Source organism: Strongylocentrotus purpuratus, unplaced genomic scaffold (genome assembly GCF_000002235.5).
Source record: "Strongylocentrotus purpuratus isolate Spur 01 unplaced genomic scaffold, Spur_5.0 spur5_scaffold_9, whole genome shotgun sequence".
Classification (NCBI taxonomy): Eukaryota; Metazoa; Echinodermata; class Echinoidea; order Camarodonta; family Strongylocentrotidae; genus Strongylocentrotus; species Strongylocentrotus purpuratus.
Genome location: NW_022145615.1, coordinates 26,920,598 through 26,935,772, shown reverse-complemented (window position 1 = coordinate 26,935,772; position 15,175 = coordinate 26,920,598). Strand labels below are relative to the sequence as shown.

General features: G+C 39.0%; 1 protein-coding gene across 3 annotated transcripts in view; it reads right to left on the bottom strand.

The window, feature by feature from the left end:
- LOC574607 (amyloid-beta A4 precursor protein-binding family A member 1) overlaps positions 1-9,701 on the bottom strand; it is a 40,791-nt gene extending 31,090 nt beyond the window's left edge. Inside the window, exon 1 of one of the 3 annotated variants that reach the window (XM_030977363.1) lies at positions 8,285-9,701. In XM_030977363.1, the coding sequence (XP_030833223.1) occupies positions 8,285-8,522 (238 nt within the window). In that variant the 5' untranslated portion in view covers positions 8,523-9,701. Of the gene's footprint in view, positions 1-7,144; positions 7,252-8,284 lie in introns of those variants that run through there. The other 2 variants (XM_030977364.1, XM_030977365.1) reach the window with 2 other exon arrangements.
- Between the last annotated feature and the right edge of the window lie 5,474 nt (positions 9,702-15,175).

Here is a 15,175-nt window from a genome sequence, read left to right as displayed (position 1 = left end):
TGCACTTCTGGCTCTTAACAAACAAATTCTGAAATCCAACTCCTTAGATTTAGAATTTCTTTCAAAAAATAATTTACAACTAAAAAAAAAATTCATTGTTATATTAACAATTTACTGACACTTTGTCACATATATGTAAAGGCTATGATGTATGTATTTGATGTATTTCCTTGATCAAAATTTACAACTCTCTACGCCACCACCGTAATGTGCAAGTCAACTGGACCCAATGCAAATCTTCAGCTCTGATCTAAAAGTACACCAAGAGATACCCATTAGTGGAAGAAAAAAAAGACTTGGATTTCTGAGAAGACACATTGTAAAAGAAAGAGTAAATAGAAGACAGAGAAAGAGAGGAGAGAGATGGAGAGAGATAACCTTTAAGATGGAAAGACCAGAGTCTCTAAGAATTGTATTGCTTAAGACATTAGCCTTCTCCTGCGACAAAACATCCATTTTGGCAGTATGGCACGGCCTGGCAGGCCCGCGAGATATGTAAAAGCTTGGTGCTATCCCGGCGATCACGAACCAGTTACCACTTGAGCAAATTCTCATAATTGGCCCTCTCTGAAAGCAGGGATGTTTGCCTGGGAGTCTTTCAATGCGGGGCCGCTCGGGGCCGCTGGGAGCCGAGAAAGAGGGCAGAACATTATCACATGTCAGACAGTGATACAGAACAAACCGTGACAATGGGCTTGGGATGAAGCTCAAGTTCCCGGAGAGTCTGTATGAATGTCACCAAGATGTACGTCTGTATTGCCCTCCTGTACCCTAAGATCGGTTCCAGGAGAGGCTTCCTCCTACCCTCTCCATCTGAAGTGGGTATATTTTCCATGGAAATCCTTCCAAACATGACCTTCCAATAGCCCGAGGCATCATCATCAACAAGAACCCTCCTTTTAAGAAGAGGACTGTCAAGAAAAATGCCTCATTCACATATGACATGGTTAATCACCTCTGAAACAGTCATTGGTCGACCCAAAATAAAATCATGCAAGCACAGTTTGCCTGACATATCTTACAAACCACAGATGATTGATTACGCTTCGGGGCCTTGTTACACACAGCTACGTTTTTCACCACGCTTTCCATTCATTTTTAATAGACCTTAAGATGGTTTCCCACACCACCATGGTGTCTTGAGGCGGTCTAACCCATCGTGTCTGAACGAGGCTCAAGGAAGTTCTTGGATGTCGGCTTGAGCTGTTGATCGGAAGGACATCAGGTGTCCTCTAACTCTCTCCTTCCCCACTCAAAGAGAAATCAAATAACCAATTACAAAAGACCAATTACATTTCAGTGTGATGAGGGTTTGATGCCAAAAATAATTCAATTTCAAAACCATCCACCGCCACAATTACCGCAACTTTAAGCAAGGAATTAAAATGTTAAATTCTCATGTTACCAATCTGTCCAATTCGGTATCCATTACCATTTTTCTCTGATTTGACAGAAAATGGGAATTTTTTTTTTAGACCATTCTGCATGAAAGAAACATAATTCCGTATAATTTTGATGATAGATCACTTTATTTTGGTATAACATATCAGATCAAATGGCTTAGATATGGCCAACACTTCTAAACGTGATTTCAAAACAAGCTTATATTTCACGGCGGATAAATCTCCCGGTTTGCATAATCTATAGATAGATTCTACAATATAAACATCTTTTAGCTCTCCTCAATCAGTTCCATGTAAAAATGTATCATTCTTTTCCAAAGAGCTATACTTCTCTTCAAAGAGATATCAGCATAAACCAACCAGAAACCAACTTTGCCCGACAATTCATTCACAAAGTTGGTTAACTCGACCATTCAATTAAATGTATGCAAGGGCAAGAAGAGCGCTAACTCTGTGTTTATTAAAGTATATGAGGTACATTGTAAGGCCTCTCTGATTTTCAAAAGCCCAATCATCTTCTTGCATGATGATCATTTATCAGGACAGATTATTGATCTCATATCCCATTTCTAAGCCCTTTCAGCTCGCCTTGTACATTCTTATTGGGATGTTGAAGCAGGCCCCTACCTCCTTACACACGCTGGGTAAACATGGGTGCATAATCCAGACGAAGAGCCTGCAGACACAGCTAAAGAAACATCAAATTAAATGTAATTAAACTGCCAATCAAGCTCTCAATTCATTGCCCATGTACTGATTTGCCCTTTCGTGCTTTCATAAGCTAGACTTGCCGCGCTGGGGAGAGCTTCAGCTGATATCATTTGAGGAGGCGGCCACCCTAGTTTTTAAATCTTTTTATCTCAATTTGTATAAAAACAACTTGAAATTGGAATACGTATGTGCAAAAAATATATCTAAGCTCGAACAAAAGTTTGCAAAGCATGTTTCAAGCTTGGGATAATTTGTAAGATTGAGTGCTTTTCCATTTAGAAATTTACCTAGTTTACAATCATGCATCTACTCATATATTCGGCCATGTACTGTCTCTTCAAATTTTCTACAACAATGTACATGTATAAATACCTACAAGTCTTTATGACACACATGAAAGCCTAATTTCATCCATACATAAGATGCAGTCTCCTCCTTCTTCCCCCCTACCGTACCACCTTGAATACGGGTGCATCGATGCCTACCGGTACTAATTCTATCTGCACCCTGATGGCCCCCTGTATCCTGGTGTTTGCTCAATGCCTGGGGTTTCCAGCTCCATGCTCAAACCGCACTATCATATGGCACTTAACAGTCCAAAACATCTCCTAAATGTGCAAAATGAGCGCTTGAATTACGTTTAAAAAGATTCACACATCATTCACGGAGGGTTTGAAGATTTAGATACAAAGCTGGAGAGGTTTAAGCCAATACTTTTGAGTGAATCATAGCAAAACCTTAACCCATCATCCATGATTCAATTTTGGTACTTTTAAGGGGATTCCCCCGTAACAGTCCAAAACAGCTCCTAAATATGCAAGATGAGCGCTAGAATATTTTTCAAAAGATTCACAGTGAACATCATTCAAGAAGGATTTGAAGATTTAAATACAAAGCTAGAGGGGTCAATTCATCATAGACTCCTGCAAGGGTCATCTAGGTCTATGAACTAACAGGTTAATACGCTACATTGGTGATGTGAGCTCATAACTATCTCAAATAAAAGAATACAGTATAACCTGTATACAAAGACCAATCCAGGGAGATAAGAAAAGTGGTCTTTATGTACAGCTTCCTTTAGTTCATGTTTTAATTAGAAAGCATATTCAAAGGAAACAAAGAATGTGGTATTTATAGACACGCGGTCTTTCTATACAGATGGTCGCTAAAGCAAGTTTGACTGTATCAAATACTGTCACATGTTGAATATACAGTACATCTAACATTTACTATAAACTCAGCATGTTAATGCAACCTGAAAGATTCATTCTACTGAATACAAAGCATACATATAGATGATTTTACATTCTTTTTTAGTTTACTTGAGATCATCCTTGTCGTTAGATAGAAATTGTGACTATGAGATGAACCTCATGCAAACTGACAAAGATTCATCATTAGCAAATATTTCTCAAAATCATTACTTAAAGTCTTGTCTTGGTACCCCATTATATTCATACTGATACATTACCATAAGATGGAAATTCTAACCATGAGAGGTTCATCATTAGCAAACATTTCTCTGAATCATTACTTAAAGTCTTGTCTTGGTACCCCATTATATTCATACAGATACATTACCATAAGATGGAAATTCTAACCATGAGAGGTTCATCATTAGCAAACATTTCTCTGAATCATTACTTTAAAAGTCTCGTGTTGGTACCCCCATCATATTCATACAGATACATTACCATAAGATGGAAATTCTAACCATGAGAGGTTCATCATTAGCAAACATTTCTCTGAATCATTACTTAAAAAGTCTCGTCTTGGTACCCCATCATATTCATACTGATATAATGTCAGATTTATGACTATACGCCGTCATCTGCCGTACAAGATGTCATCTGAAAAATGCTACTTCATAAACATTCCTGCTCCGAGGGAAAGGATTGTTGATGCTGTAACATTCTCGCTTAGAGCACCCATAAAATTAGGACTAATTTCTCCCCTTCCCTACAGCAACAGAACTGCACCAACTACTAGTTCATTCAGCTCACGATCCGAGCACCGACTTGGGTTTGCCATTAGGGAAAGCGGGGCGCTGTTAATATGCAACTCGCAAGACAAATGATAGTAATGGGCCTTGGCAAAACACGGCTTTGGCTTTGTGAAAGTAAATACTATGTGACTTGCAGTCTTCCGCCCATTTCATCTTCTCTCCATTGACCTCCTTTCAGACTTCTCTCCCTTTTCTTCTACTACAAATAAAGAGAATGGGAAGACATTCAGAGAAATCTTGAGAAGGTCTCCCATCTCCCACTCCTCTCTCATGAAGACAGGGGAAGGGGTGTGTAATTTTTTGTAATAATTGTATAATTGGCAAAGGTTGCTAGAACTGTCTTCCAAACATTTATTTCAAAGTTTTGAAGTGATCAAGAATACTGAAATGTCATTTTCGATTCCTCCTTGAGATGATCAAGCATCATGCGGTACAAAGGAACTATGTTTCATTACCTAAATTAGCTTGGTGAGAGATATTTTATCTCCCTATTGGCCTCATCGTTAATGCTACCAATTACAATAAACATTCCTGACTATGACATATAGTATCATACGTATGCCGCCATATAGCCTTAACCTATGGCTTGCATATTTTGAAGGTTAATTGCCCTTGTGTAATTTGTTTAATGGATGCATTAAATGTTAATACTCATCCAAGTCTGAATCATCATATTGTATAAGGGTCAGAGCAACTGTTTTTCCTATGTTCTCCAATACTGTTGGAATATTTAACTGCTCTGACATTGTGTAATTGGTTCATTGAATGTTACTTCTCATCCCTTCTGAACCATCATTTTCATCAAGCTCATGTTTTTCCCTATTTCAAAACTTCCACCAAATATGAATCATGATTGATATGAGATTAACTGAAAATTATGTCCTGGGATTTTCTTCAATGTAAGTACAAGGGCAGCAATGTTGGTTATTAAACAATGAATTTGTAGTCTTGTAAATTTCCTCTGCACCATCTCTCTATACTTTCAGAGAATGACTTCACATGGAGCACTGGTTACAATTATGGAGTCCTGCAAGAGCCTAAAAGAATAATGATAGTAATATTGTATATTCAATGAATTTTTCAAACTTATCAGTTAACTTTTTCTTAATAATATCATGAGGGATATCAATATGACGAACATGAAAATGCTCAAAGAATATTGAGACTCTAATATGACTCTTAGGATGAAATAATGAAGGAATAGAGACTAACCCTGTTCATTTCAAGAAGTAGGGCAAAAGACTGGAAGAGATAAAACAAATATCAAAAGCCTCATGTTCGTGCTACCAATTATTTCATTTAATTAACCCATAAGACAGACAGACAATAAGCCAGCCGAGACCAAGCCTTGAATAAATGATGGTCTACTATTATAGCACATATCAATTCCAAATACAATTACCATAGATGGGTTTTAACATCTAATTATGCAAAGCCTTTGAATATGGTCATGCAAGGACAAGGATAGTAATTACGCCAGGTTATTTAGGAGGGCTATTAATGATACTGTTGATTTCTATACAGATATCCTACTGAAAATTACACACACCAGGAAAAAAAAAATCCTTTTTTGTCACGTACAACTGACAAGCTTTATCTGTGTCTGTGTTATGCTCAGTAATTATTCATCTGATCTTCTTTTTTGTAATAATGTTCTCAATTCATTCACAGAGATATAAATCAATTTATTTTTGGTACTTAAAGAAATAATCAACTATCAAGTATCAATCTGAAATTAATCAATAACCTCTAAATGCATTTGCCTACAACATTCATTATCTATAGAAACAGCTGTACAGTGCAAAATATTAAAATGTAGAATAATTTGTCACTAACATAATTGATCATGATGTTCGTGGACGTGTCTTCACAGCTTGCTCAGGAAATTGCTCAATCAATAAAAGTGGTCGGCCGAGTGCCAGAAGGGTGTGAATTTCTATGAATTTACACCGAGTTAGCGCCCTTCTTACACCCAGCGATGTGTGAAATCTGACAGTACATTATAGGAATAAGGCAGTAAACTATACATGCCTATAATTAACATTTGAGAAAACATTGCAGGGAAGGACATTTTTTGTGCGTGTGCAAGGATAACATTTTTCCTTGGCAGTCTGGCCACTCAATTTGCAAGCATACAATGCTCTTCGCGAGATTAAAATATGTTTGCCCCACATTGGCAACAGTTTGTCTGGGTGCATGTGTGAAGTTTGTATTAAAGCCCACTGCCAAACAGGAAGCCTGTCACCTGCATGTTGGGAGGGCCAAAAGCGAGAATGGAATAACATTTATTTGCTGGAATACCACGATAACTCGTGGAGTGGAAAATCTCTTTCCTGTTTTCAAAGGGCAAACTCAGCTGCAAGATGCAGGCCCAAAATAGTAGCCTAGCTAGCTGTCTGAGTGGTGCCATTTCATGTTGATTAAATTCTACTGCTGGTGTGAAGATTGGGCAGAGAGAAATAGCATTTTGGGTTGTCGTTAGTTCCGTCATCTGAACATGGAGACTATTTAATATAAATCAGTGATTTTTTCCCCCGATTTAAACATTTCTTCTTGTATTTACTGAAAATCAACTATCAGTTTCTGTAAAACCCAGTTAAAAAGTGTTTTTTCACTACCATAAGCTTTAGAAAGGACCGGCTTTATATAGCGGGCTGGCCAGCTTTCAGTTTCACAATCTCCACCATTTATTAAAACCTCACATCATCAAACTAGATCAAACCATAATTTAAACATGGTCTACATTTCACAAGGGACAATCCCCGTATTTATATAGAAGTACAATCTCACTCCCTATGCAGTGAAATATAATATGTTGACTGCGCTTCCAAACTGCGCTCGTGTACACAGTGGCTTGAAAAAACGGGGGAGCTGTTTTCCACTGAACTTATGTACAGTATGTTGACAGGCAAGATGTTGACTGGTTTTATTTGACAATGACTTTGATGACTGGCAACCAGCTGGGGAAGCAATAAATCTTACAATCCACCCACGAATGAACAGAAAAAACCTTTAAAAGCATTACCTCTTCCTCCAGGCCTCTTTCTAGTCTTGTACTTCAGTGTGTAGTTATCACTTGTTTTCAACATTTTGGAATACCGACTAAACAAGTTCACAATCTTTAATCACACATATCATGTTGACTTCATACGAAGGCGTTATTATAGTTGTTGCTTTAACGAGAAACACATGTAGAACATGCCATGAAATGTTGAAAAACTCCCTTCATTTATGAGATTATGAGAACTTCCTGTCCTTTCCACAGGAAACGCCTATAAAGAGGAAATATGATTGTAGAAATCAGGCCACAACTCTACACTAGTACAATTAATCTCTACGTACGTGGTAAACACTTGTGTATCTTGCCAAGGTTCTGTAATACACAGTAGACTATAATGGTTATATGAATTGTATTTGACACAGGAAGTGAATGTGATTGTCTTTGCAATGACCTTTCATAGTTATTCCTGTTTAGTCTTGACGCAAGCATTCTTGGGGTTTACTTTGGCAAGCTAAAGCACTTTCCCAATACTCCCTTACCAATTATGTAATATAAATGAAGTAAATGTTCTTGACAAGTTGACAGGACTCAATGTAAGCAAAGAATATGAACTTTTGTTGACATTGTTCTTATCCTTGTAATGCACTGTAGATTGACATGATACTAAAAGAAGATTAGAATTGCTTTGAACGAAGACATTAAAGTTTTTCATCTTGCACTTATCTGAGAAAAGCTCTCAACAAATGATCAGCTTCAGTACCTCTATGTTCAAAGCTACTCTTTGAATTTGCAATACTGAGCTAATCTTCATGCTGTAGTATTACATCTAATCACCCCTTTACTGGCAAAAGAATACAATAAACCGGTAGGAAGAAATTCCTTTAATGCTGTGAGCCTAGCAGAGCTGGGGTAATATTGGAGAGCTTTGAGCACCTTGCAGGGTTGTTGTTGTCTGGTATTATCAGCGTTTCATTCTTTTTTAGAATACTTTCGCCGGGTGGATATGTGCACTATATTAATATCCAATATTATTATTATCAATACATGTAGGTCTTAGGTTTAAAGTTCAGGTCATTAAAAGTAATAATGTTCTTCACAAACTATTCTTGTTGAAACATTTCACGATATACAGGCGAACATCTTCTGAAAAACATCATTCCTTACCTCCCCCTGGCCGTTTCCTGCACTTGTACCTCAGCATGTAGTTCTCTGAAGTCCTCAGAGCCTTGGAAGGCACTGGTTTCTGCCAAGTAAAGGGTCTGTATTGATCCTCCTCCATGGCCACCTTCTTCGCTCCGTCCTTCTCCCCGTCCTGTGGCCCATCCTTGTCGGGCATGTGCCGCATCTTGTTATTGTTGTGGAGCTCCCTCATAGGAGTACTGGCAATACTTGTCACAGGCATGTTGCTGCCACTTTGTGTTGCTGCCACTTTGTATAGCTATGGCAGCAGTTTCAATGGATGATGGTGGTTCCACTAAGAGGTTTTCTACTTCTGATTGTTTGAGTGTGGCTGGTGCATTGCTCATTCACGCCACCTTGGTCTGGTTGTGTTGAAATCATGCATCATCTCTCCTTTCATATGGCTTATCTATTTACATCGATGCATTCAGATGGTATCTTAAAGTTTCTTGATGCCTCAAATCCATCTTACTCCTGGCATGGATGCACCACAAATAGTAATTCCTTGAATTCCATGTGCAGGTCTTTGCAAATCCAGAGGTAGCTTCCGTCTCTACAATAATATGATACCAACTAAGAGCCTGGCAAAAGCTAGATTAAGAGCTAGATTGACTAAGTAGAAAGCCTTGTGAACATAATCTGCAACATCACAAATGCAAAGTGAGTAATGTTCAATTATTTAACTAATATGACTTCTGCTGAAATCGCTGCAGTTGAATATCTTCCATTATATATTATGCAAACTCCCTTTGCCATCACCTCCGCTATGGGGTAAGAATCCACGCCAAGAACCTAATCTCCTTGAATCCGAGCTAAATTGCAACAAAGCTGGTTACAGTATCCTTTCCAATATATCTCCAGGACTATTCCAAAACAGTAGGAGAAAGAAGGAGGCATTGACACTTTCTCATTCCACAGAGAGAGAGAGAGAGTAAAGGCGGCAGTGATGCTCCACTCCAGCTATCGTGCTCCCCTTCCCTTTCGGCACTGAGATGGCTAAGCAAACACATTATCCAATCCCAACACGAGTTCCCCCATCCACACTCACTCACACACTCTCCCCCGACACACACACAAACGTACGCACTGCATCCCAAGATTTGTCCTCCCGGTCGCGATCGCTCTGGCCTCCGCCCAAGAGCATCGCGACATATTGCTACAGAGTACCTAGCAATGTCACTGATGAATAATACAGCTGTACCAGCAGAGGAAGATGAAAAATGCAATGCATTAGGCAGGAAGGACGGAGCTAATATCTGCTCACCCGAAAATCACTTTACTGTATCCTGGAAATTGGCCGACTATTTCAGCATCCCCATCTCCTCGCATTTACTTCCTGCAATATTACTCAAAATGGTTTCCAATCAAGTTTAATAATAAAAGAAAACTCTAATCAATATTTCCAGAAAAGCATTAGCACGACCCAATTGACAAGCATCGAGCACAGTATACATGGATTAGTTGCAAACTGCTTTAATATACCTCCATCCACTAATAAAAATTTCACCCAGATATTAATGAGAGCTGATGCAACTCATTTCGAAGCCTGATGGGCCGACAATGTGACAATCTAGAAACAATAGATGTCAACCAACCAAAAATCAATGACTTTCCAATGTGATATAATCCACCATCATTTGGGCAATAATGCAGCATAATCAATCAATTTAGGGAGTTCAAAAGAAAGCGCAAATAATGAGTTTCCTCCTCCAACAATGCCATATCAGACTTCAAAGGGAACCATTGATCACGGAGGGGCTTTCACTCCAGCCGAACCACTGTTTTCAACCTCGTTTCACAAAGTACGAGTGAACCTTTCATCAACTCTGCTCAAAATGGCAGACAGGGCTGGGGGTAGAGGTAAAGCTTGTCTGGGTATGATCTAGGTTAGATGTAACATGGAGAGCAGGAGACACAGGAGTGCAGATGATCAATTCTGCTTTAATGATTACATTTCTGGTAATGGCTGACCTATCGAACTTTAACATTACTTGGGGTAAGGTAATAAGGGATTGATTGGGGGATAATGGGCACTAGAAATATAAATACATATTACAGGTCTAACAATTTCCTCGCTTTATATGATTACATGAAAGGCCTAATAACTTTCTTACTTAGTAATATAACTTCCACACAAGATGCTGCTTCCAGCAACAGGCAATCAACATAGTCATTGTTGAACTTCATATGACCCAACTCTGTAAAATATCTTATTTCATACCAATATCATCACCACTTCATCCCTCTGAAAAGTTGAAGTACATTCTTCCATCTAACATTGTATCTGTTTATATCTGAATTTCTATTTGTCCATCAACAAACAAGGGCATCATATCGATACAATTTCAGGATGATGGGGGAGGTGGAAGGCAGGAGCGAAGGGGGCCAAGGGACGGGGGCAGGGATGAAGGGGGAGGGGGAGGGGGCGGAGGGGGAGAATTGGATAGATCAGTAGCCATCATCCATTGGATACATGAATCTCAATTCATTTGGGGATAATGGGACAACTGCTCTTTCACCCAAAACAGAAGCCCTTGACTGACAACAGACTTCAATGCCTCACAGTAGGATCAAAAGAACAGCACAATAATTTCAATTTGATAATTGTTTCTCCAAGCCATAAATCAAAGTAATGTTTACAATTTACATTACATTTTTGATTGCTCTCTTCATCACTTTGCTGAGAGCGGATTCCTGTATCATAAAAGCAATCATTGAAAAGCAATCGCTGCAGGAATTTTGAATCAAGGAATAATGACTCTTAATAGACCGCTTCAGGACACTCTTGATAAACAATGAAGACATCTCCCAAATCTTCCTCTCAAGTTCATACCAAGGCTAGACAGCCAGTGCGTTACGTTTATTTGTGTAACATGAAAACATGCCTGATCTGATACGGCGGCGGCGGCGGTGGCACTCAAGACAAAATACCAACAGACCCATCTGGCGCAGGAATGACAGATGTATCAGAAGACAGTGATCTGATGACAAGTTAAGATGTCATCCTGATGAAATAAATGTTCCCATTCCTTGTTTATCCTCTAAGGGGTTTGCAAGCTTGTATCATACTTCAAAAGAAGATACAATGCCAAGAAGTTGTTGTGTACTAAAAGATAGGTATGTCTATCAGGGGGCCGTTTCTCAAAACCGTCATAAGTCTAACTTCTGAAACATCCCAACGTGTGTTATAGAATTAAAACACGTTTCTATGGGATGTCCACAAACTTAGACTTATGACGATTTCGAGAAACTGGCCCCTGACCTTCATGTTCTGCAGCCTCAGACTATCTTGCATCTCTCCATCATCATCACTATCATCATGAAATGATTCCCAAGAGTCTGCAGATTAATTTCAGTGATGAGCACTGCTGCATCGATCTGCTACAAAATGCTCCATCCATCCAACGGTAAGGTTATTTCTAACATCACCATCCTCATTTACTTGATACCACATTTCAAAACAAACTTTTCTTTGCAATAAAAGGAAAAATGAGGATGTAAAGCCCCACTGGCACTCCTTCCTTATTTCCCACGAGATTGATATTTTATTCTAATTTTAAATGCTGTTAACCTGAACGAAAGAACCTGCTACTATTTAACCCAATGCATACCAGAGCTGGGTGGCTCCTGTGTTAAAGTCTATATGAATGAGAAAATACAGTAGTTGATGAGCTAATAAGTAATATAAGAAAGATATATATGCCTATAAATCAATTCGTCTAATTGCTGCCTGAACATTACAACACCACTCTCATTACTAAAAGTGTGTAATGTCTCCAAATAATTCTGCAGCTATGATGTATCTCCAAGGCCATAAATCCTGTCGCACATTCACTCCCAAATAGCAGCTTTGTATATGTTGAACGATCATTGAAGGAGGCATTAAATGCCAGGCACTCCAATTGTTATAAGAGCAACAAGCTCGGAAGCATTGGTCTCTCAAGACTTCCACTTTAATGTCCTCGACCATAAAAGCGTTTGTATATTGTATCTTCTTTCTATAAATAAGGACCCCAATTTAAGGGGGCGGGGCATCTAATGAGTAGGCACTAACGATGCCATCTTAAATAACAAACCATGGGAAGATTGCATCTAGTTTGTTGTGCCTTTTTCTTTAATGTTGGGACCATGTCAGCAGCCCAAGAACATCTTCCATATTTAACTAGTAGAAGTATCAGAAATCTAATGCAATTTACTTAGGAAAGCATTATTTAAAGGTACTATGCCCCATTTGCAGGCCCAAAAAATTAAAAGGTTAAATTCCAAAGGCATTTGAATGACAATACTAATTTAGAACTTCCCTAAAAAACGGGGGCTTGAAAATGTCTTTAAGTGGGAAAGTAACAACTATTAGTTGTCGAATCGACTTAGGAGCTATTGAGCCAGTAAGTAATAGTCTGATTTTTACGCCATTGTACCGAATGGTTGTTTGTTTTATGCTGCGCAAAGATTCAATCAGTTTAATTTTGGCCATTACAAGAAGTGGGTTATTGATGTAGACAAATGCTCTTGTACCCTTTACAGCTCATTTTATGTATGATATTACCAAAAATGAAAAAAGACCAGTCAGTCACTCAATAGTGTCTGACAGTGAAGCCTAGCAAGTAAACAGGTTTCTTTGCATAATTTGAATATTAGGCCACTGCTAACGTTTAAATTTCACAGATAGGACATACATGACATATTCATAATTCCTGCAAAGTTCTACAGAATTTGATGTTGGCTGCAAAAGGGACATAGTATAGAAACAATTGCTGCTCCAAAGTTACGCTACAAGATGCCGTTAAGGGGGTGTGCGTTACATAAGCAGAGTAGGAAGATGACTTTCACTGGCTGTGGGAACGCACGCATTCATCCAGGCCCAAGACAAGATTCTTCTCTGCTTTTGATTGACCTTTAGAGAGGGTCAGGATTTCCCATCACCTTTAAAATGAACTCCGGGAGAGGCAGTTCAGCATGCATGAGTCCTTTCACTGAGGCAGCACTGGAATGATTTTGGAGGGGGGGGGGGGGCATTGGTCTGATTTTGGAAAATAAAAAGCAATTCTACAAGGCTTCTGATTGGGGGAGGGTGCTGATGATCCAGGCATCCTCTTCTTTTTTTCCTTTCCTTTTCCCTTTTTCTCTTTCTCGCTTCTTTTTTCTTTCTCCCCCCCCCCCCCCCCCCCCCCCTGTACCCCCTGTAGCTATGCCACTGGGAAGACGGGCTAATTTGTCTCATGTACTGCAGCTAAAGTGCAATACCAGACAACCATAAAGAGAGACTGCAGACATAACAGACAGGTCACGTTGATGTCATTTAAAGGAAACAATGCTACTTTTATCTTAAAATGAAGGAAATATTGCACTCTCATTCTGTGTTTTGTACACTACCACAATGATGATGTCTTTTTCAACACTAGACTTTTGCCTGTTCTAATTATTATTACTGAATAGATTTTGACATTCGCAGAAAGAAAACAAAAATCATGAAATGAAAGTTCAATTAAAGATGTATTTTTTCAACTACAGCAACAAAATACATATCTCACATGGCATAACTGCATAAAAAACATGATTTATGAATGACTTCCTGCAAGATGAAACTAAGCTTGTTATGCTTTGGTAACTGTTCATTCATGCACAATAGAATTGAACAAAGTGATGCCTGCACCTTTCCACAAAGGCCAAGTTTCATCCCAAGATGGTCAACAATTTGACATATTATTGGTGCTAGAAATCTACCACAGAGCACGTTAAGCACTGAGCCGTAAGTTTACCATCCAAATAAAGTCGGTGCAATAACAACCGGCAGGACCACAACCTAAGGGGAGAACATGCATGACATTGAAGTCCCTGAAAGCCGCAAGAATACACTCAGAGACGAAATCAGTCAACCTTTACATCAAGCCTTCCCTCGCTATAGAATGCCCCTGGTTTGCAAACAAAATCGTGTTTGGTCAGTGCATTGCTTGGCTTGAACAAGAAAGTAGATGTTGTGACGTAAATAATTCATATAAATAGTTTGCAAAAAAAAAATGGAAAATACATGAATACATTGTATATATTTTTTAAATCATCTTCAGCAAATTTCTTTGCAAATTGGTATGCCTAGCCGACCCCCCCCCCCCCCCCCCCACCCCCTTACACAGAGCTCTGGTTCTAGAAAAAAATAATCCTTAAAACATGCACTATACAAGAAAACAACACTTTGAATGACAATAAAATGTTGATCAAATTTGAAATTTATTCATTTTCTCTTTTGCTGAGGGAGGGGGGGGGGGGGACTTCAATTGTGTGCATTCCTCGGATTGAAGGCAGAATTTAGCCAAGGATAATCTGATGATACAGCCATAATAAATCATAATTATGCTAAACAGAGTGCTCGTATCAACATAGGTTTAAGAATCTCAAATCTTTGCTATTTTCTCCCAGGGGTTTAAAAGACATTTAAGACAAGCACGCGCGGGTGCATTTGATCCGGGACTGAATGACAAATCGTTGAATAAATCCGCTACAGAATGATCTGCTTATACAACAACTCATGGTGAGTCATAGAATATTAAATAACCCTTTCTTTCTCCCGGGTCCTCTTATCTTGATCAGATCCTGAGGTGCCCACTGAATGAACTTGTGCAGGAGTGACTTTTAAACACTGTACATGTATTAACTTCTGAATAGTTGATGCTTAAAGCCCCACTGCACTACTTATATCTACTTGCACCCTCTGTATAGCAAATAATGCCTAATCGGTGCCTGTCGGTCCCCCATGATCCTCTTTTTCTTATGATAATTGAGAGCTGAGTTGTTAAGATAGCCACCTGTCAGTGACCACGCTGGGTAGTCTAATCCCTCCTGGCCAAACTAGTACAGACAGGCTTTAAAACACAACGCTTT